This window comes from Carettochelys insculpta, chromosome 5 (assembly GCF_033958435.1).
Source record: "Carettochelys insculpta isolate YL-2023 chromosome 5, ASM3395843v1, whole genome shotgun sequence".
Taxonomy (NCBI): Eukaryota; Metazoa; Chordata; order Testudines; family Carettochelyidae; genus Carettochelys; species Carettochelys insculpta.
The window spans coordinates 11,641,605-11,665,163 of NC_134141.1; the positions used below are offsets into that span (position 1 = coordinate 11,641,605).

General features: G+C 43.3%; 1 protein-coding gene across 5 annotated transcripts in view; it reads left to right on the forward strand.

Annotated features, from left to right (window-relative positions):
- Nucleotides 1-658: 658 nt before the first annotated feature.
- The window catches only part of PTBP3 (polypyrimidine tract binding protein 3), an 83,470-nt gene continuing 60,569 nt past the window's right edge, over nucleotides 659-23,559 (forward strand). The window contains exons 1-2 of one of the 5 annotated variants that reach the window (XM_074994674.1): nucleotides 674-762; nucleotides 13,658-13,691. In XM_074994674.1, coding sequence (XP_074850775.1) covers nucleotides 755-762; nucleotides 13,658-13,691 — 42 coding nt within the window. In that variant the 5' untranslated portion in view covers nucleotides 674-754. Of the gene's footprint in view, nucleotides 763-1,043; nucleotides 1,513-13,657; nucleotides 13,692-23,559 lie in introns of those variants that run through there. The other 4 variants (XM_074994679.1, XM_074994676.1, XM_074994678.1 and 1 more) reach the window with 4 other exon arrangements.

A 23,559-nucleotide genomic window follows, 5' to 3' on the forward strand; every position in this document is an offset into this window, starting at 1 on the left:
CATGGGGTGGGGCTCTAGTGCATGGGATGCGCCAGGCCGGGAGGGAGGCGGCCCCAAGTCTCAGACTCCAGGCGGCCCTCGCTCGAGCAGCACCACCACAAGCACCGCCCCGCCGTTCCCATTTGCCCAGCTCCTGCCTCAGCCCCGCTGCCAGGTCGCAGAGTCCCTCTGCCCGTAGCGCGGCTACTCAGAGCCCGGCGCTCCCAACGCGAAAGCCACCCGCCAGGGCGCCGCGGAGGGGTCACACCCACAGGGGCAGGGGCTGCCCGGCCCCCCGACTCCGCCTGCCAGCGCCTCTCCGGCCAGAGCGCGCCCCAAACTCGGGAGCGCGCACTGCGCCTGCGCCGAGGCGGCGCTGGGGAGAGGCAGGAAGAGGAGCCGAGGGGGCGGTCTCAGGCTGAGGGTTCCGGTGGCGTGTGTGGCGAGCGCTGAGCGGCCCTGCAAGGACCGATGGGGCGGGGCGAGTCCGGCGCGCGCCTGAGTGCACGCCTCCCGCCGGCGACGTTGTGCACGCGGGACCGAGGCGCGCACGCGCGCGCTAGGTCCCCCGTCAGGTTGGGCTTGGGTGTGGCGCCAGAAAGAGGAAGCTCCCCCCCGTCCGCTCTCACTGAGCGCATGCGCAGAACGGGGCGGCCCCGCCCCTGCCCCGTCCCTCCCTACCCCGGCTCCTCACCCATCCTTCTCGCGCTCCCCTCCTGTGGCACCGCCGCGCTGCTCCCCCACCCGCCCCTCACCGCTCCCTCCTGTCTGTGCCATGGATGGGTGAGTACCTGCCTTGCCCCCAGCCGCGCGGCCGGCCCTGTGGGGGGGGAGCCCCGTCTCCGCGCCCCCCCCACGCCGGTCCGGGCGGCCGCTTTGTAGCCGTGGAGCCGGGCGGGGGGCAGGTAGAGGGGACCCGGGGCGATCTCGTGTCCGAGGTGCCTGGCGGGGGTCCCGCTGTCGGCGGAGGGGAGAGTCGCGGCGGCAGGGGGGAGGCGCCAACTTTTCTCCGGCTCTTCCCTGGCCCCTGGTGAGCCCGGAACTTGGTGCGGAGCCTAGGCGAGCCCGCGAGGCCCCTGCGCGAGCCGCGGCTTGCCCCGCTGCCGGCCTCCCTCGCGCCCGCCTCGTAGGTAACGCTGTTGCGCCACCGGGTCACCCGCCCCACGCGGGGGAGTTTCGCTTTGCGGCGGGAGCGGCTGCCGGGCCGGGGAAGTGCCCGGGGAGCTCTGGCCCGGCCCCGGGCTGCCTACCCCCCCGCGCCCCGCAGGAGGAGGCGGCGGCGTGCGCCGTGCTAGGGAAACCAGCCGCCCCGGACAGGCTACACTGGCTGCTGGGAGGGGCGGTGCTGCGAGACGGTAACGCCGAGACGTGGAGCCGCCCAGGCTGCGGGGCATTGTCGGAGCGCGTGATGGTGTCTCGGAGCAGCCTCCCTGCCGCGCGGGAGGTGAAAAGGGTTGAACGCGACAGCGAGACGCTTGGAGTGGCAGGGACGTGTCTGTGCGTCGGAGTTTTCTCTGTTGCAGGCGCTTCGCCGTATGTTTGTCTGCCGTAAACAGCCGTGGGGGGCGGCTGGGGGGGCGGGACCCGCACAGCTGTCAGAGGCACGGCTTAGATTTTGGTGGGCATAGTGCCACTGAATCGGGCGTTGTTGTTCCTGATTTCCAGTGGTGATCAGACTTCCTAGAATCTCTCTCTCCTTTCAAGGAAGATGTGGTCGACTGCGCGAGTGTTTTTAAACGTTCCCAGCAGTGCTCCGTCTCCTCCCCACCCCTGGGCTCTTGACGGACGTAGGGCAGAGACCGATCGCGAGATACCTTCTTGACACTTCTGCATAAACGTGATTAAACCAAATCTATAGATGATGTTTTGAATTCACAGTTCTGAACTGCTTAGTGACAGGTTTTTGAAAACTGTAATTCAAAGCTGCAGTTTGTTTACATCTTTATGGTAGTAAATTTTTGTATGAAGCATGAAACTTCTGGTTTCTGGTAAGCTGGACTACAATCACCACGTTACTGGAACAGGATAGGAGATGCTGCTGTGAAGTTCTGTGTTTGAATGAAGCATAATTGGTTCTCCTCATTTCATTAAGTTAAACCGTATTTGTATCTGCTGTATACCTTAAATACCATTTTATAAAAGCATTGAAGCCATGATCCTGCAAAAACTTGTGTGTTTAACACTTTTTGTGCAGCAAATAGTCCTGTAGACTTCAGTGGACCTCAGACTCATGTCTAATTAAGCACATAACGTATATGTTAACAGAATTGGAATGTTAATCTGTACACTTTGTTCTACAACAAATTTTAAAGGGGGACTATTGATTCAAAACCTAGCTGGTTTAAAATTAAAATGAAAGCCTATCCTATTCCTTTGTTAATTCAAAATCACATCTGAATTTTTTACTTTTGGTATGTACAGGTAACACTTGAATATTGAAACAAATTATGGAACATTTGTATTTCTATAGCACCTAACACAAAGGAACCCAAACTGATCATTGTTTTGTGACACTATAGCCAATAGTAGTACATTCGTGAGGGAATGTGAAATATTCTGTGCACAGTATTTTAAAATTCCGCATATTTCATCAAAATAACAAAACATTTTCAGTTATTTGACAAGTGTTTTGAAATTATCAAAATAATTGAAAATGTTCTGATTAGTGTTTTACTGTTTGACAATTAAAACGTACAGAACTTTGTAGAACTTTAACTTTTTAATTCTTTCTTTCTTTTTTATTTATTTTTGGTGCTGAATACTCTCAAGCATTCCAGGGTTCTCTGTGGGTTAGGGTTAGGTCTGGTGTGGATAGCTTGGTGGGAGATCTGGGTGCAGAGGGAGGAGGAGGGAGATGGTGCACAAGAGGTGCTAGGGCAGTGGCACTCTGCAGTGGGCAGGGGCGAGATGAAAGTGGTTAGGAGTCAGTACAGAGGGCAGTGGGGCTTGGTGGGATGGGAGGGGCAAAGTATGGGTTGCTCCTGATGCAGGGAGTCAGGCTTTGGTGTGTTGGTTTTAGTGGCTGGGGGGGTGTTTCCAGATGCCTGGGTTAGGGAATGAGATCATTGTACAGGGAGCTGCTCTACCTTTCCTTCCAGACCCCCTTCTCCCTGCCCTGGAATCCACCCAAAACCTCTCAACCTCTTTCTCCCCTCCACCCTAGTTCAGAGCTTTCTGCGGTCATAGGAAGCTTCTGGGGCTTAATATGACCCAGTCCCGGCTGTTCCATGCAGAGAAGGGAAAGGTGAACTCCCTTTCCACCCTCCCCAGTCTGGGACTAGTGTCCCTGTGTGCTCAGGGGATGCTCAAACCCCTCTCCCGGGTTTATCAGAGCTGCTGGGAGAGGTGATTGAGCGCTGACTGGTGCAGTTTCGCTTTGCTTCCCCCCAGAAACCATTTTCTGCGGTGAAGAAAAGGGATTCTGTGGGGAGGCATTTTTCTGCTGAGCTGCACGTGTGCAGAATTTCCTCAGAGGTAAATAGGGTTGTTAATTTTCCAGTGGAACATGCTTTTGGAAAATTCTGATTCATTTAAAGCTAAATGTTTTCCAGAAATGCTTGGGTTTTGACAAAATATTGTTAATGGGAACTGATGGTTTTTACCGTCTTAGTATAGAAGTTTGTTTTTTTTTAAACCATTGTTTAAAAACTGCAACAGGTTTATATTCTTAAATATAAAAAAAATTCAAGTCTATCAGAACAAAATATTTGCTGTATCAGAATGAGTAATTTAAAAATTTTATTTCACAGGGAAATTGGGTGTGTTTTTTGTCCTCTTCCAGAACAGATCCCCCCGGCTGCAAAGTAACAGAATTTCATGAGACAAAAATTCTGGTTCCCACCCAAGTCCGGGGAATTCCTCTTTCAGTTTCACTTTTCATAGTTTGTTTTTCCAGGAATAATCATTTTTTTTCCTATTTTAAAGATAGATTGAAATGGTATAATGGGCAGGGGCAGGAGTGGGGAATGGAAGTGATAGGTGGTGCATGTATAAGATCTGAAAAAACTTTACTTTTTGTTGAGTGACAAGATTTTAAATTGAACAGCATCCTTTTCTGTGTATAAATAGTGAAGAGTATACAAACTGAATGGGTGTCTACACTTCCATTTCCCTTTCGAATGAGGTAGAAATTTGCATGTTTGGCACCTCATTTGCATGTTCTAATTTCGAAAGAAGAAAGCCAGTGTAGACGCTGCTCTTTCGAAAGTAAACTGCATCTTCGAAAGAATCTTTCTTCCCTTTATTTAATGGGAAGAAGGATTCTTTCAAAGATGGGGTTTACTTTCGAAACAGTAGCGTCTACACTGGCTTTCTTCTTTCGATAGAAGCTCTTGAAATTCAAATATGCAAATGAGGTGCCAAATACATAAATTTCTACCTCATTTATAGTTTCGATTTACTTCATTTGCATACCTCTTTTGAAAAAGGAATGCAAGTGTAGATGTACCCTATGGGTTTGAATACTTTTTAATTGTATTTGTGTAACTATTTTCAAGTTACTAGTGAAATAAAGATTTTCTTTTGCAGATGGTATTCTTTTAGGATAGTGTGAGACATACTACAAAGTTTTGGTAGCCAAGTACAGCCAGAATACGTAAAGATGGATTACTATTTTTGCCTCTAAATGAGGCTGTGAAAAACAGGAATTTGTCTTTAGTAAAGGATCTTAGGTTTGTTGGTATCTGTTCAGATTTTCAAAACCAACGTGACTTTGTGTCCAGTTTTTGGGATGACCATTTGAGACTTTAAGGAATTCTTCTTTTAGGTGAGCGGCTACTAAACACTCTGAAAATTTGGCACTTCGTAGGTTTCTCAACTTGCACTCCCAAAATAGTTAGTTTTAAAAATTTACAGGCTTAAAAGTCAAGCTTCTTTCAAGGAAGGCATAATAAAAATGTAAATTTTAAACTAAATTCAAATTTTGAGTTTTAATTTTTGAGCTGGTTTTATAACAAAAACATTTTATACCACTTTTTAAGAAAAAGTTCTATTCTGTTTATTGACATTATGTAAACTATATACATGAGGAATTTCATTTTTTTCTGGTATGCTAAGGTTAATTTATACCTAAAAGGAAGGCTTAGTGAATATAAAACTTAATTGGAGAGGATTGATATTTTCCTGTATAAATTTTGGAATTTGAACTTCGCAACATTGTTCTTATGTGTGACAGCCAGAAGGAGAAACAAATGCCCTCTTCATTGTCCCAGGTGAATGTAGTGAAGGGGAAATTGCATTTTAATTAATTTAGATTCTGTGCCAAGATAAAAAGAAAAGTCATGTTATCAGTATTTTTTGTCAACTAAAAGCAGCAGAAAAACTATATCAAATAAACTTAGTTTAGTTGCAACAACTGCAGGAAATACTGGAACAATAAAAATTAACTGAGTAAATGCACTTGAGTATTTGTTTACAATCTATCCAGCCAGTTTATTACTGCATTTAGTCTCTAGTTGCAAGTACTTCCAGCTGACAAGGCTATGAACTCTGCTACAGAATGTTCTAGCCTTTAAAGGTACAGTAATCTCTTGCTCACCTTAATTCTTGGAGCTTCACAGGCCACAACTTTTGGTTAGATTTATAATGCACTTCAGCATTACTTAAGCAGTTCATGCGCCAGTGTAACTACGTTTCTAAAGCAGTGTACTTAAATAGTGCAAAAAGAGTGTAAACAAAATCTGTTATGAAAAAACAAAAAGCAGTCAAGTAGCACTTTAAAGACTAGCAAAATAGTTTATTAGGTGAGCTTTCAAAAGAGCACCTATCCCAAGATCTGGATGTTTCTTGACAAAATGTTATATGTTTTTACTACGTAATCTTTGTCACTTACTGACAATATACCAGCAACGTTTTCCTACAACAGAAAATAAACCAACGTTATTTCCCCTGCCTTGCCCTTCTTCTAGCTTCTGATGGATCATATTCCCCTGAAGGTTAACCAACTCTGGTTGTTAAAGAACTGCGTGGGACTCTTAACTCTGATACCAGTCTCTCGATGTCTTACAAGTTTCAGCTGTAGCTCAGGCACCTTCAGTGATTGCAAATTACTAATCACATAAAATAATGATCTTCTGTATGCTTATTTTAACCAGATAAAAGTGTATCTATGCCATAATTGCGATAGGATATGATATGGTTGGATTTAGTTGTGTAATTAAAAATGGCTAGAATGTATTTGTAATTCTTAGTGTACGCTGGATGATTCAACAGTTGCACAATATCTGTATCCTTGGTTTCGTTTTGTCTGTGTGACTGAAGTGGAACACCGATAATTTTTTCTCAGTAAATTCCCAAGGGACTAGGTGTTTGGTGTGTGATTGAGTGTACTAGAATTTAAAACTTTGGAGGGATAGCCTGTTAATTGGAGTTGAACAAATCTCATAGAGCCTTCATCTTATGCTGAGGAAGAAAGAAGCTAGTAGCTTAATTCTTGAATGCTTGAAAAGTATAGCTCAGGAAATTGTTTCTGCACAATATAATCATAATAGTCTCACTCTTAAAAGGTGTGGCTATGGATGCAGACGTGTGTCTCAACTTTTTCCCATGGTCTAAGAATTCCCATCTGACACATATCACAACTAAGTGTTTTTAGAGCATAGGTCAATGAAAAGTAATACAACTTTTTGTTTAAATGTTCACTGTTCTGTGTTGGGTGGCCTTGTGTTCCAGAAGGTTAATTCTTCACAATGACTGAAGAAAATGGTGAAAATAGTCTGCCTTTTCATGAGTGTGAAAATAAAACCGTTTCTCAACAGAAGTAGCCAGTAAAGCAGGATAAAAGGGAAAAAAGTTTCCTTGGTTACTACTATTAGTACAGTTTCCCAAGCTTCTGTTCCAAAAGCTGGTGGAATGAACACTTATCCATGAAGTCAATGGTCTAATCATTGATCTAGCTGCTAAGATGAATTTTCTTAATCGTAGCACTTCGTCTCTTCAACTTTCTGCCATGCTTATTCATTAAAAGACATGATGCATGCACAATGGAATTTAGACTGGTTAGAGAGGACTCAGATCATCATGGTTCAGCAGTAAATTCTAGGAGCAATTGGATCAGAAGAATGGGATTTTTTTTTTTTCAAACTAAGTGTTTGCACAATTGCCCACATCTATGATCTCATCAATAATCCCTATTAGGACCCCGCAATTTAACCAAAGCATTACATTTTTTTTTAAATATATGCAGCATACATACTCATAAGAATGAAAGTGATACAAAACTAGTATTACATTGAGATATGAACAACAAAGTTTCTGGTCTGTTTCCAAAGCAGGATCCTTTCTGAAGAGTCACTGATAGGTAACTTCTACCTTCTTTAGATCCAAGATGTGCATATCCTTTGGTGGTCACTCGTAGGATGGTCTTTGGTGGGCTCATGAAATACAGTCCCCTTCCATGTGCCGTAGGCAAAAGCTATACAGTAGACCTTCGAGTTACATGAGGGTTGCATTCCCATGCACCTTCATGTAAGTCGGGGGGGCGGGATGGGGGCAATTTTTTCCCCCAGTGAAACGCATATTCTGCAGCTGGGGAAACATCAGGAGCACCTGAAGCTTCTTTGAAAGGTAAGTCCTGAGGTGAGGCGGGGCAGTTGGGGATGGTTAAGCCTGGGGTGGGTTAGGGCTGCAGGAGGGGCCGGGGGGTGGAGTTGAGCTGGGGCCATGTGGCCCTGAAGGAAGTGGGGTTGAGCCAGGGCTGCGCAGGGGTTTGAGCCGGGGTGGTCTGAACTAGGGCCTGACGGTGGGGTTTAGAAAGGGCCTGGGAGAGCAGGATTTTGAGTTGCACTTCACTTGTGTTAATGAGAGTTCAGGGCAACTTGAAATCGCACATTTTGAAGGTTTACTGTATAGAGCTGTTCTGCAGCTGGTTATAATGGTCTGAGGCAGTTTTCTTTTGAACCCTTATTTTAATACTCTTAACACCAAGAATGTGGTTCAGTGCCTCATCTGCCTGATATCTGCATACAAGTCATTTACTTTGCGGGTGCCTGCCTTACCCATGGAACTTATTTTCTTTCTGGCACAAGTTAATGATTTATACACACTGAGACAGCTTCAACAAGAGAGATTGGCCCACCTTAGAATCCCCCATAGGCTGATAGTGTACAGTATTCTCTCAGCTGCAAGTTGTATGTGCTATGGTTCTGTGGATACCCTACAGCACATCATCTGGTGCACTAATGGTCCAGCTTTTGTCTTGTATCAGCATTACATCTATTTAAATCTTAATTTTTAAGGAACAGTTTTACTCCAGTTTTTGTCTTGTAATTGTGGCCCAGTGTGTAGACTAGAATCTGGCATGGATCTGTAGAACACTTATCTGTTGCTTAGTTCATACTGCACAGTGGTGCACATGTTTACCAAGTGAGGATGGGGACTTGTGGAAGAAATAAATGAATATACAATTGAGAACAATAACAACATGATTGTCATCAAGAAGAGGGCATGTCAAGGCTGCAAAGCAAAGCATTCAAAATTTTTTTGTAACTGCCTTTCAAAAACAATGAGAAGGCCTGAAACACCTTGGGGTTAACAGGTTTACTCAGGCATAATCTTTCATGGGTGAAACTCACTTAATCAAATGAACTGAAGTGGAAATACAAAGATGGGTGAATATATAAGAAAATTATGGCAAAAGAAAGATTTTACCATCCATTGTAAATAAAAACTTCAAAACTCGATTACAAAGGGAAACAGCTGAATTGGAGCTCACTTGCAAATTTTAAAGTGTATACACTCATCTCTCATTTAACAAGTACTTTACTAATGAGTACTTGCTAAAACGAGGAACATATATACCTACCTTTATACTAGCCAAAAACTTCGAAATGGCCATGCAAATGGCCATTTCGAAGTTTACTAATGAAGCGCTGAAATACATATTCAGTGCCTCGTTAGCATGCGGGAGGCCGCAGCACTTCGAAATTGACGTGGCTCGCCGCCGTGCAGCTCGTCCAGACAGGGCTCTTTTTTGAAAGGACCCGCCTACTTCGAAGTCCCCTTATTCCTATGAGCACATAGGAATAAGGGGACTTCGAAGTAGGTGGGGTCCTTTTGAAAAGGAGTCCCATCTGGACGAGCCGCGTCAATTTTGAAGTGCCGCGGCCTCCCGCATGCTAATGAGGCGCTGAATATGTATTTCAGCGCTTCATTAGTAAACTTCGAAATGGCCATTTGCATGGCCATTTCGAAGTTTTTGGCCAGTGTAGACACGGCCTATATGAGTGAACTTCCCCCGCTTATGTGAGCAGGGTCCCTGGCCGGGGGCAGGGAGACCTGCAGCCCCAGGCTGAAGCCTTCTCCCTTCCTTCCCTCAGACATGCGGCTGTCTGATAGACCTGCGGCTGGGGGAAGAGAGGGAGAAGGCTCTTAGACTGGTTCACTCCCCTGCAGTGGCAGGAACGTGGAACTGACCAGCCATGAGCTGATCAGTTTCCCTGCCCCGCAAGCCATGGGGAGACTGGAACCAGCCTGCCCCAGGTTCCCAGCGTCTGTCACTCTGAAAGCCAGGAAACTGACCAGCCCTGGTGGTTCCTGGTTCCCCTCCCCTTGCAGGAAAACTCAAGCTATGCAGGGGTTGCAGGCACAACCCCTGGGTAACTCACAGGTTAACTGTATTAGACCCCTCTCCCCACCTGCCCGGCAGACCTCACCCTCAGCCAGGTTTTAACCCCTCCCCCGAGCAGCCCCAAACTACCCCCAGCCTTAGAGACCCCCCAGCAGCCCCACTCTGCCCCCAGCTTTACACCTCCCCAAGAGCCCCAAACTTCCCCCAGTCTTAGACTGCCCCTGCATCCCTCAACAGCCCCAGCCTTAGACATGCCTCTTCCTCCTGCAGCCTCTTCGTTAGGGTTGCTAGGCTGGGTGGCTCCCCTAGCCCTTCTGCTGCCAGCAGTGAACTCAAGTGTTAAGGTTTCAGCACCTTGGCATAAGGTAATTGCTATCTCTAGTGATGGAGATAGCTGCCATCTCCAGCAACTCTCTCTATTGATAGATAGCTGCCTGAGGCAGCAGTATTAAGAAACTGCAAAGAGCTTCTTTAACAGTTACATGCAGCTGGGAACTGCCCAGCTGGCAACCTTTAACAAATCTGGTGGGACCCATGTTTGGGTCCTGACTCACAGGGTGGGAATCCCTGCTATACATACATACAGTACATTATATTTCTGGTGCCAAACTATTCAAATACATTAGATAATTACCTACATTCAGTTAGTTTATGGCAAGTTACAGGCCCTTAGAACAAATTTGAGACTTTTACAGGTATTTTAATGGGAATTTAGTGTTGCTCTTATGAGTTTTCACCTATGAGTAGAAATTTGCGAACTAATTGTGCTTGTATAGTGAGGGATAAGTTGTAATTAGGCCTCACTAGGGATCTAAATTGGCTAACTGTACAGCGGCAACTTCCCCTCACTAGATGGATGTTTTCCCATCAGCTAGATTGAATGGCCACAATCATAACCATAATTTACAGTGGATAGTATCATCTTCCTTTTTCATTCACTGTAGTTCCACTTTAGTTCATCTGATGAGGTGGGTATTACCCATGAAAGTTAACGCCCTAATAAATCTGTTATACTGTAAGGGGCTACAGGACTCCTCATTGTTTTTACAGATACAGACAAATATGGCCCTTCCTCTGTGCCTCTTAAAAATGTTGTAGAAAATAAATAATGTAGAACTAGTTGCAAGATCATTTTATGATGCTATGTCATACATAAAATGTACACTCATTGTGGCAAGGGTTTCTGCAGAAACTTATGTTCTAATATGCCTTTTAAACATATGACAACATACAGGATGCTTTAATATGCAGATGGTTTCAAACTAAAATATTTTTAACCTCTTCAAGTTCTACATGCATACATAAACATATACCTCCTACTTTTAGAAAATTGATTTTTGTTTATATTAAAAGAATAACTGTTTAGATTAAAACTTCCTCATTAAAAATAATTAATAGTATGTGGTCGTAAATGTTATATCTCTGTACAGTTACCAAAACTCAATCTTTTTACTTAACTTATGAGAACATTAGTGTCTTCTGGGGAGCAGTGGGATCATAAGTATTCATTTAAATAAAATAGTAAGATTCCAGGCTTTGTTGTTGTGAGGAAAATTTCTCAAATTGTAAACAACGTATTAATCCACTGTTGGTTATCTGAGACTCCCAAGTAGCTTGAAACAGTTAATGTTAGAGGTAGTGGCTTCTTGGCTCCCCATTTATTTGTATAGTGGTGTTGAGAACTCTAAAGCTTGTATTGGTACAAGTACAGTTTGAACCCCTATAGTGTGGCACCTTGAGGCCTGACCAGTGCTGAATTAGAGAATTTGCCCCAAACCAAAGGAGGTCAGTGTTGTCTAGCAGTATTATCAACACTTTACACTGCTTACTGTGCTCTTTAGAACAGTGTTTTTCAACCAGAGTGCTGTGGGTACTGTCCAAGTTTGCCATGAAATGTCATCAGTTTCCCTTCACTGTAGCTCTTTGCAGTGCCGACGTCGGGGGGAGGGGCTGGGGGTGGGAATTGATGACCCTGTGCCAGCTGGAGCTCAAGCAGCGTGGCTGTCAGAGCATGTATGCTGTGGAGGATTTGAAATCTTAATGCGTTTGATCCTAATTTAGCTTGTTGTACGCACTACTATATTGCAAACCTCTTGAGTCAGACCATAACCATAGTAAATGCAAGTAGATGTGACATTTATGAGCAATCAGTTCAGCTGAAAAAAGTGGTGTGCCATAGAATTGTTTCTCATTGACGTGTGACCTATACGTGAAAGGTTGGGAACCACTGTCTTAGAAGACAAGTAGGGATAATTTAGAGTTTAACAGCAGCATAGAACAACTGAGAGCCAGGCCCAGTGGCTGTAAACAAACTTTATGGGACCCACAGGAAACTTGGTGACACCCATGGCTATCTAAAATCATGACAGATTATAGATGCTGCAGGATGAGTGTGTGCTGGTCTACAGAGGTTCATCCTGTACTGTCTGTTAAGGCCTGGTCTACACCTACAACTTAGATTTACTTTGCTACATAGCTTAGGGTGGAACAATTTGTTCCCCTCTGTGATCTAGACAAGTGTACCAAATTTTCACTTTTGGCACAGCTAGGTCATTGGAAATATTATTGTATCAACCTAGTTACAGCCTCTCAGTGGAGGAAGCATCTAATGTACAAAACAAAAATCAGTCATGTAGCACTTCAACAGAATAATTTATTAGGTGATGAGCTTTCGTGGGGCAGATCCACTTCTTCAGGTCCTAGCCATGCCAGCAAGTGAGTCTGTCCCACGAAAGTTCATCACCTAATAAATTGTTACTCTTTAAAGTGCTACATGACTGTTTTTTTTTATATTAGAATACAGACTAACCCAGCTATCTCTCTGTCACCAATGTACAAAGTTACAGTAGGAAAGCTGCAATAGTTGTGCTGCACTTCTGTAGTGTAGACACATCCATAAGTATTTTATTGCTACTCATTGGGTGGAACTGGAAGTGGGAGTTGGAAGTTGCAGGGAAGGGTATGCAGGGGAAGGAACACAGAGGGAGAGTCATGCTTGAAAAATAGAGGAGAGAGAATAGAAAGAAAAACAGACAAGAACAGTGCATGTCATAATTGTAAACTTTCATTACTGAGTGAAGCTGGATATTGAAAAGCAGTGAACAAATGCTAACAATTCTCTTAGTATATTCAGAATATAGTCTGTTATCCATCTCTATTATGTAATATTTTTATTGAAATCAGTGGGACTGAGATTGATGTGTAGATCTAAATTTATATCACAACCCCAGTCTTGCAAACTCTCATGCTTTTATTGCCACTCTTGCAACATATGGTATCTTCTTAAAAGCTTCTGCTCTTGGAATTGTGGTTAGGTGAGAATCTAGCTTTAGTTTTAGAAATTCATTTGTGACCCTCATGATTGCAGAGAGAAGCTTAAAAACGTTACTCCAAAAACACAAAATTAAAAGATGCATACTGCCCCCACCCCATTTTTATCCTCAATATTTTGGAGGCCTGACTTAACATCTTTGTCCTTTTGGGGTTGTCGTTGCTGAAACAGTATTGAAAAGGTTGAATTCTTTCTACAGATGAGTTTGATATGCCAGCCTAGCATCTGGTGAAGAAGTTAATGGTAGGGAAGGGCAGATGAAATTGAGATCCTTTTGATAGTTGACGTACGTTAATGACATTTTCCTGAATATGTAGAAGGAAGTGATTTTTAAAATGTAACTTTCAGTGCTGCTGCAAAATCCATACAGATAAATTCAGTTTTGAAAAAACAGTGGAAATTTGGGTTTCGCAAATAGACTTGGTGTGCCCTCAGGGGAAAGAAAAATAAATACTGCTGTCTAGCTTTCTTTTTAGGTTTCTTTATTGTGAAGGAATTAAGTCCAGAATGAAAAAATATGTAATTGTATGTGCCCTTTCCACAGTGAGTGAGAGGAATTGCTATCACTTCTGTTTTCCCATCATCTGAAACTTTGCTTTATTCCATGCTGTACATTACTAGATTATCCAGTGTCCTTTGTGCAAAAAAAGAAATATCCACAGCTCATCACATTCTTTCTTTCATAACAATGTTTTTCTTTCTTCGTTTAACCTTATTTATCACTGCCTTTGCAATAACTTGCTCTAACTTTTTCCATTTTTCTCTTCATTTTTTTCATACAGTGTTGTTACAGATCTTATAGCAGTCGGTTTAAAGGTAGGAATCTTTTTCTGTCCTTTTGTATGCACTTGTTACACTCTTTATAGCACATTTTATTTCTTGCTGATACCATGTTGATGTTTATATAAATCATGTTTTGTCCTGTTTGTCAGTAACGTTCCTGTATCTGTATTTCAGCCTTTAATTTTTTTTTAAATGAGCATTCAGCAATCAATCTCCGCCTGTCTTTTACAAGTCCATATGAGGTATTTTTTTGACCAAACTTTAAAAAGTGTTTTTACTGGAGCTAGAATTTAGTGTTACAAACAGCAGCACTAGCTTATACTCTGCGCTGAGGACCAGGGACACAAATTCCAAATTATAACTGAGACAGAGACAATTAGTGTGAATTGTTTTGCTTCTATTTAAGGCCTGTTACATATGTTTTCTGTCTGAGAATCTAGTTCTCAGATCCCTTTCGTTTAGATTTTGTGTGCTATATTAAAAAACTGGAGTAATATGATTTCATTGAAAAATGCCAAATGTTTTAACATTTATTTGTATTGTGGTAGTACCTAGAGATATCAGCCTCTTTGTACTAGGCACTCTACATCTTATAGGCTTGCATGCATATTTTATTATTGACTTGTTATATATTTATCAAGATTTGTATGTAGACAGACTTGTGATTAAAATTAGGACTGTCTCACAGACTTCTAAAATCTTGTTAGTGTATGTAAAACCTGACATTTTGGCATGTAAATATTTTTAGGCTTATGCACAATGATTCTAAATGATCGTATGTGCAGTACCACACCATCAGATCACTTAAAATGTTTGTCGGGTTTAATAGGAATCTTGTAATTAAACAAAAGATATAAATTTGGTGACTGTGAGTACCAGCTCAGCTGATCAGCTCTACAATGAAATCTCATGGCAAAAAACTAGACAGATGGGTGGGGAACTATGTTACATTAGATAATATTTCCCCTTAGGGGTTTGGAAGCAAACACTAATGAGCACTGAAATCAATGTTTCCGTCAACAGGGGGTATTCTTCCATACCCCTTTAGGAATATATTCTACTTATCTTTCTTCCTTCTAAAATATCATATTTCTTCCCCTAGCCCTCCACACACACACACACACACACACACACACACACACACACACACACACACACACACACACACACACACACACACACACACACACACACACACACACACACACACACACACACACACACACAGTCTCTCAGGGCAAAAGTATGAGGAAAAGACAATTTTACTTTTAGTAGGCACATTTGATGAGTTAAACTAGGTGTTCAAATAATCTTTTGTATAAATAAATCTTTCATAACCATGAAGCAACAGGCTCATTGAGCACAGTATAAATTCAGAGAATACTACGAATGGTCACAATATTTTTGTCCTTTTTGATATAGAGCTTCGAACGGAATGATTGCCTATAGGTCTTGATGTCTTCCTCGTTTCAAGTGCTGTTGTGAGAATCCATATAGATAAGTGTGTCAGCCTTTAAGTTAAGCATAGTTGGCTACAATTTTTTTAGTTGCTTAAGAATTAAAAGAAACTTTTTTACTCTGTCTTCTGGTGCCTGTATAAATTCTTTGTTTTGATTATCCACATTAATAGCCTGTCTTGATTCTGTAATATAGTTACACATAGGCAGAGAACCACAAAACAGTTTTGCTGGGCATGTGTAGAATTTCTTGTAGGTATTATTAAATAGAAATAGTGTGTTAGTTGTACAAAATTTAAAGTCTTCTCTTATTTCATATTAATGATTTGTATTTACCTTAAGCACTTTGAGGAACAGTGAATATGATATAACAAATTTTAAATCTCAAAAAGCACGTGTTCCAATATAAGGCCACCCCAAGGATAGAGACTTGTGCTCTATGGTTGTAAGCCTTATTGTATAGCTACGCTGGGAAGAAGTGTGTTCAATTATCAATTTCTTTAATCTAAATATAATTTTGTTAACTTCTTGGCCAGCTTTGGGGGGGCGGGATAGCTCAGTGATTAGAGCATTGATCTTATCAACCTAAGGTTGTGAGTTCAATCCTTGAAGTGGGGGAGTGGCTTTCAAGGGTTTGGGACAGGTTGGATTTAAAAAAAAAAGTCAGGCATGGTGGTACATCACTGCTGTGAGTGCAGGGAACTGAACTTGATAACCTCTCAAGGTTCCTTCCAGTTCTGTGATATGTGTAGAGAGAGAGAACAAGCTCAAAAATGGCATTTTTTTAGTGGCAATTACTTACGTGCAGACGTCCAAGCTCTTATAGCCAGCCCTCCTTTCATGGCCAGGGCTCCTGAGGTGCCGATACACAGTAGTGGCAAGTACTGGCGAAAAAAACACTGCTTATATGCAATCATTTTATAACCTTGTGGGTGTCTTCTTTATCTCATAGTCCTGAAATATGTTCCACCAGGTCAAAAACAATATCTGAGGAATGTGTCTGAGAGATGTGCAAGGTTGTTAGCTTGAGTTCAGTTTAAGCATTTATGCAGCATTATTCTCTAGACTTGGCAAATAAGATATGCTGTCTAGATTGGGAGAATAGTCCACCAATTTTCAACTATCTCTTTACAGGCCATGTTGTTAGAGTTCCACTCTCCAAAGTGGGAAGCCGCCTTGATATCTGAAAGAACTAGATGCAGAAGAGTAACTCTAGTACTCCCTCAAATTTTATCTCTATAGTAGTGAGTGGGAGAATGCGAGATTCTTTCACTTTCAGTCCCAGTTTTGCTCAGTTAATTTTTAAAGAAACTGTTCCATAACCTACTAGATTAAAGAAACAACTGCAGAATCCAGTCTGTTCTGCTTTTATATTCTCAGTGAACTAACCTTGGACAATGTTGTGGAAGGTCATGGGGGAGAATAGAAGAAAATGCGATTTCCTTTACAGATGACACCTTTTATTTATGTATTTATCCCTTGTGTCATATACAGCAAGGTAATACATTTATGGGTGAGGGCTAGCACTGGAGACAGGCAAACTGGAAATTTGCAGAGTATCCAGAAAAGCAATTTATTTTTGTTGAGAGGAAATAACTATTGAAATGTAGTTTTCCACAGTTTTGGGGACCAAAGGCAACCAAATAAATGTAGTGAATTTTTGGTTCAATGTAATAAAATGTAGGAAATATTGAGTGTTTTTTTTCCCCCTTAAAACTGTGTAATTCTTACATCATTTTTGCAGAATGGTTGAGACCTTATTAGCGTGATCAGAAATCTGCTAAATCACCTTTAATTGTGTCTGAGCAACACTGCATACTCTAAAATTTGTGCTGTTTTCCTATTTCTTACCCTCTTCACTCTGATCAAGTCAGTTAGTCTTTGACAAGTCCCATTAGTGTTGTTAACACAGAGACCCCTTCCATTTTTGTGTCTGACACATCAGTTATCTCCCCTTTCCCACCATATCCATTACATCTCAGCAGAATCACTTCAGAACCACAGTCGCATACTCACTCATCTGTTTCACTACTGCTATGTGCCTGACCTGGGTTCTTGAATGCGTCTTTAGTAGTATCATACTTTGTATCTTCCACGGGGACTGAGGGTTCTGCCACATTTCTTGCATGCTTGTGGAAGGGAGACACTAGAGCTTTTGGGTCTTGGACCCTTCTCTAGATGGAGCTGTAAGGAACTAAAGCTATAGCTATGCAGTAGGCAATAAGTTTTGATGTGGGGAGGAGACTCCAGGAGTTTGGTAAGTGGTGAAGGGCTGTACTCTTCCATGATATTAATGGAGGTGGGGTGAAAAAGGAAGCTTGGGGTAGGGCATTGGGCTGCAGGGTCCTGGTGGGGGAGGGGTTGTGACCTGTGGCAGGGGATTGGGAGGTGGAGTGGGGCGGGGTGGCCTAGGGCCTGGGGTGCAGTATGAGTGCAGGAGAGGATTGTGGCCTGGAGGAAGGTGTAGGAAGGAGTGCAGATCTGAGAGGTGTTTATGAAATGGGGGGAAGGTGCAGGGGATTGGTGTGTGACCTGGAGCAGGGATTTGGGAAGAAGGGGTAGGAGGCCAGGTGCAGGCGCTGGCCAGGTGGTGTTTGCTTTTGGCAGCTCCCATCCAGCAGCCCAACGGAACCTTCGGGTAGGCTCCCTGCCTGCCACATCCTTGCAAGCTATTCAAAGCAGCTGTCTTTGAGACTGTTTATGTGAAATTTAAGATGCTGTATAAGCTGATGAAGATAATTCAGTTTCTATTGAACACATATTTGCCATGGATGTGTACATTTTCTCACGGCTGGTTTCTATGATTAGAATTCTGGGCAGCTCATAGGGTGGACCAGGGGGTCGGCAACCTGCAGTTCTAGAGCAGCATGCAGCTCCTTAAGGAATCAGTTGTGGGTCTGGGTGCTGCTGCCGCTGACTCCTCTGAGGCTCTCTGCCCTGCTGCTGCTGAAATAATGGAAGTAAATTGAATTAGTTTAATGGCCTGCAGGATGGCAGGAGGGATCTGGCTGTTAAACCAATTCAATTAGTTCCATTATTTCAGGGGTAGCAGGGCAGGAAGCCGCCCACACTGCAGGTGAAGGAAGTGCGAAGTCCGTAGGAGAGCTGGGGGGAAGGGGCAACCAAGTCTGCCCCTGTTGGAGCTGCACAGCACCACTAAGGATGTGGTACCGGCAGTGGAGAACCAGTGGGAATATGTGCAGCTGGAGACACTTGTCAGCTGAGGCGGGTGAATCCTGGGGATGGAGGCCGTGGGTTTAGGGCTGAGAGGGATTAAGCCTGGGGATGGGGGGGGCGGGTTTGGGGGATGGGGGACAGGTTTGTGGGCTGAGGTGGGTAAAGCCTGGAGATGGGGGATGGGTTTGTGTGCTGAGGTGGATAAAACCTGGAGATGGGGGATGGATTTGTGGGCTGAGGAAGATAGAGAGGCTGGGAATGGGGATGAGGCGTGGAGGGTTGATGTGAACATTGCTCCTTCCTGCTGAAGAGCCTATCCCCAGGCGGAGCATTTTTCTTTTCCTCATTATTTTCCAATTCAGGGGTGAAAGTAACAAACTTTGTTTAACTGGTAAATCTTTTGTGTGTGCTGTCCTTAAAAAAGCAGTTACAGAAAGTACAGTTTGATATTATTTATTACAGACTGTCTCATATTCCCATGCATTACAGCTCTTGAAGCATTGATTTTGTAACTGAATTTGAAAAAATGGCTGCTCTTGCTATTTTGGTTGCAGACCCCTGGTATTGACAGTTTGCATGGCTTTTCATTCCACAGTAGAAATTTTCTGTTTCCTTCCAAAAATGCTGCTACTTAAGTGTGTGTAGCAAGTCAATTTGGAATGTCAAATATTATAAAAGAAAAGTGACAAAGGTCAGCATGAGTCACACACTGCAGATTGCCACATCTTTTTAAAAAATACGATTGTTTGCTTAATATGTTTCTCAGCAGTCGGGGGAATCCATGAAGTTATCCACAGCAACCAAGTTTCTGATAAATTCAATTAATACTTCTAGCTAATTTTTCATATTATTTTTCTTAATGTCATTGCAGAATCAGAAACTTTTTCCTTACTTTGGTGAAAAAGATTAAAATTTTGATATTTGATGACTTCAGAAGTGAAAGTTTTAGATAAACTAATTTATAAGAATCTATTAAATTGTATAAAGTCAGGAAGTTGGGCAGTATTTGAACTTGATCTATATTGAGGATGACCAAACGTACTGACGGTTCTGAGCCGCATAAGACAATCTTCAGAACTTCACAAGCTGGGGAAAGCCTGCTGGAGTGGCTTCAGCTTTTGCTCAAACCTCAAATGCTGACAGCGACACTTTACAGGGCTGAAATCCTGAGATCTTCTCTCTACTTGGCAGAAGCCCTTCCCCCATGATCAGGCTGTAAAGCGGGCATCCTGAGAACCTGTGTCCCCAGTCAGGGAGGTTAAGAGTGGGGGCAGGGGGCTCCATGAGCCACACTTTAATAATAATAATAATAATAATAATAATAGCTTCATGTGGCTCACACACCACAGTTCGGCCGCCTGATCTATATTAAAATGATATAATTTATAGATATGTCATCTTAAATTGCATTGAAACTTTGTCAAAGCTATAGTGATAGAATGCTGAGAGCCAATGATCTAATTATCCCATTAACTGAAACAGTAAAAAGGTGCAGAGGAACCAAGGGGGTAAGATGGGGATGTTATGGACGGATGAGGATGAGGTTTACTGGTTATGGTTAAGGGTATGGTCTGGAGCAGCTCACTGCAGCCAGGGGTTTGCTCCAGCCCTGCAGGGCTGCCATGGACAGAGGTGTGCCAACTGGGCCAGAGTAGTCCTATCTGGGGCAGCCCTGGGGGGGAGGGGTAGGTAGGAAGGTGCGGGGCTGCTGGGGCCACTGTGGGCAGAAATGCTTCAGCTGGGTCTGAGTATCCCTGGTCCCCAGCGCACCCCAAGTGGAAGCTCTCTAGTCGGCCTGAAGCAGCCCCAGTCCCTGGCAGCCTGGCCCAGGAGTACTGTGGGCCAGGGTACTGTGGCCCGGCCTGAGCAGCCTTGTCCACTGTAGGGGGCTGCTCCAGCCCAGCTTCCCTCTCCTCCCCATTTAATTGGTTAACTGGTTAAATGGCATGTTTAGCCGGTTAATCAATTAAATAGGATTTTACATCCCTAGTATAAGAGGCAATGAGAGAGACAGAGTAGAAGTAAAATAGACAAGATTAAGGGAATTCTGTTGGAAGAGATGGTTTCCATCTTGCAAAAGGGGATGATGATTGTTGTCAGATGCTACCAGCATGGTGCTCTGCTCTCTCCAATGTTGGTATCACTTGGCTGCGTGCGTGTTCCCTCTGTGCGCTGCCCCAGCTCTGCAGATAGCTGACACAGCAGACCTGAAGAGAACACCCAATGACCACAGAGTCTAGTAAGGTGCGAAGGCACGTCGGCCAGGTTTATTGCCATATTGGACTCAATAGTAGATCCCTGTAGACTTCTTAGTCTAAGTCAGGGCATACTACAAATATGCATCCACGATCAATGGACTCGGCTTAGTCAGTGGCAGGACTTTCCACTGCCCCCTCGGCCAGACCCAGACCACACCCCAGGAGTACATTCTTATACACAGGTACAAACAATTTACACATCACTCCTGACGTATTGAGGTACAACCCTTGTACGTAGTCAGGTGCCGCCTTCGAACAAAACAACTCTATCCATCATATTACCCTTTTGCCCCTGTCATTGGGATGGGTCGGCCTGTTCTTATCTGTGGAATGTTCCAGGGTAGGGTGTTCTGGTACCATGTCCATACTTCAGTATGCTAGGTAGATATGTTTATGCACCATCAACCCTCTTCTTGCCAACTTCTGTGAGCAATGCATTCCTTTAGCTCACAGCTGAACTTTGCTTTCTGTTAGCAAAGTCTTGACCATTACTTTAGTTCAGGCCTAAGTCCTCATACTGGGCCTGTACTTACTACATTGGTTGTGTTTCGTTGTACATGAAGTTGCTGCAAACAGTGGGAAAGGGTTGGTGGTTAACATAAGAACTCCCTTACAGGATCCGACCAAAGGTGCAGCTAGCCCATTATCCTGTCATTTGACAGTGCCCAGTGCCAGATGCCCCAGTGGGAATGAAGAGCAGGAAATCAAGTGATCCATCCCATGTTGCTCATTGCCAGCGCTGGCAAATAAGGACTGCGGACAGCATCCCTGTCCACCCTAGCTTGCACGCTGGTATTCCAAAAAGGCTTCTCTATGTCCGACATGGGCCTATCATTTTGAAATAGTTTTCGACATAACAGCTGTGCTATTTCGGCATCCCTGTACCCCTCGTTGCAGGAGGCATAAGGGATACTTGAAAATAGTGCATGGTTTTTGGTATTTGGCACTGCCGAAATAACCTATTTCGAACTATACTCAAAATAAGCTACACAGTTTGCATAGCTTATTTTGAATTTAGGCTGCCGTGTGGTTGTAGCCAGACTGTCCTTGAAGAAATCCTCATGACCCTTACTGTTGATATACTTCCAGTGGGTCTGCTGATTTTGGAGAATCATGTTATGTCTTTGCTACTTGCATCAAGTTATGCAGAGTCTGTGGGATTGTGCAAATATAAAAAAGTGACAGTTTTGGGATATAGATGGCATTATAAGATGGAGAAGGCTGCATGCCGTGAACCCTAGTTCTGAAAGGCTGCTGCACAAGTAATTTCTACACCACAGTGTGTTGCAAAAATGTCTCAAAAGTCATTGCACTGGCCAGCAGTACATGGTATACAGGGGTAGCTATTCATGGTGTACTGCCCTTTGCATCCACAGAGGGCACTTCTGTCGAGTATCTGCAGTTCCAAAGCAGGCAACCAAATGTGTCTTCCCGAGAAATATACAAACTTTGATTGCTTTACTCTGATATAATTTGCTTCACCCAAAGTTAGTAATGTAGATGTGGCCATTCTGTTCTTCCATTGGTTTCTAGAATACTGCTAGTAAGAGACTTTGTGATGGTGAAGTATTCAACCAGCAAGAGAAATGGCATTTATTCCATTCTTCAGCTGCTTGCTTATCAAAAACTGCTGCTAGGTTTTCATTGGAGTATGTCTAATTGCCCTTGTCTTTATACCATTAAACGAATGCATCACATTTCTGTATTGAAATAAAAATCTTTCCAGAAGAGAGGACTATTTAGTTTACTTTTTAAACTTGAAACGGATCACTTCAAAAACAATCCTTTCAGTTTCCTGCTACCACAAATGTAAAATGGCATTATCAACTTTGATTTTTAAAAACTGAGTAGAGTAAAAATATATATTTTTGTAGGGAATCCTTCTAATAGTATGCCCTGAATCTTTAAAAGAAAATATACTCTTTGTGGGTAAAAGGATCTGTTCAGCAGGGAAGAACCTGCTTCTGGAGAAGCAATCAAGAAGATGATACACAAAGTTCTATCAACTACATGATGATTTTTTTCAGTAGTTCTTTTTCTAAAGACATCTTGATTTACTAGCCTGTTAGGTGACCTTGGGCGAGTCAGTTCCCCAATGGAAAACGGAACTAATAATAGTGACTTCCTCTGTTTATAAGAACTAGATATTATTGTAACTAGTAGGTGTACAGGTTTCTGACATTTGTGCTTATCAGTTTGACCTTTTGTTTATTACCAGAAAACAGTGTGTCTCAACCTTTTATAAATTTTTTTAAAAAGGGATAAAGTACCCCCAGATCTATGTTGCATACCGTGAAGGGTACACAGACCACCGGTTGAGAAACATGGTGCTAAAATAATCTGAGGTCTTGAAACAAGTGCCATTCAACCTTTCTGGATTACTGTACCCTTTTCGGGAGTCAGATTTGTTTTACATACCACCAAATTAAACCTCCCGAAAATTACTTATAGTAAACTGTTTCATATCTGACAGCCCCAGGACCAGGAGGTTACCAGATATTGAGGTATTCTGGTTAATAGAGAGATACAGTAAACCCCCAAAATACGTGGTTTCAGTTTGCTCGTAACTCGCTTTAACACCAGTTAAGCACAACTTGAAGCTGCTCTGCTGCTGTCAGCCTGCCTAGCTGCCAACAGCTGCGGGCAGCTATGTGGGTTTAAGAGCCCCTTCTCCCTGCCTTCTCCCAGCTGTGTGGCTGTCTGCTTGACAGCAGTGCCACTGGAGGAAGGTGGGGAGAAGCAGCCAGGAAACTGACCAACCCTGCTGGGCTGTTCAGTTTCATGGGTCCCCCAAGGGCGAGGAGCTGGGAACCAAGTGGCCGCATGGTTCCTGGCTCTTCAGCCCAACTTGAGCAAAAATTGGGAGTTACATGGGGTTTGCAGGAACGCAATGCACTGCATAACTCGGGGTTTAACTATATACTTAGCAATGCATAACACTAAAGAAAAGCAAGATAAGATATTAAGAAACAAACAGATGTATGCGGAGTACTTTATTTACCAACAATG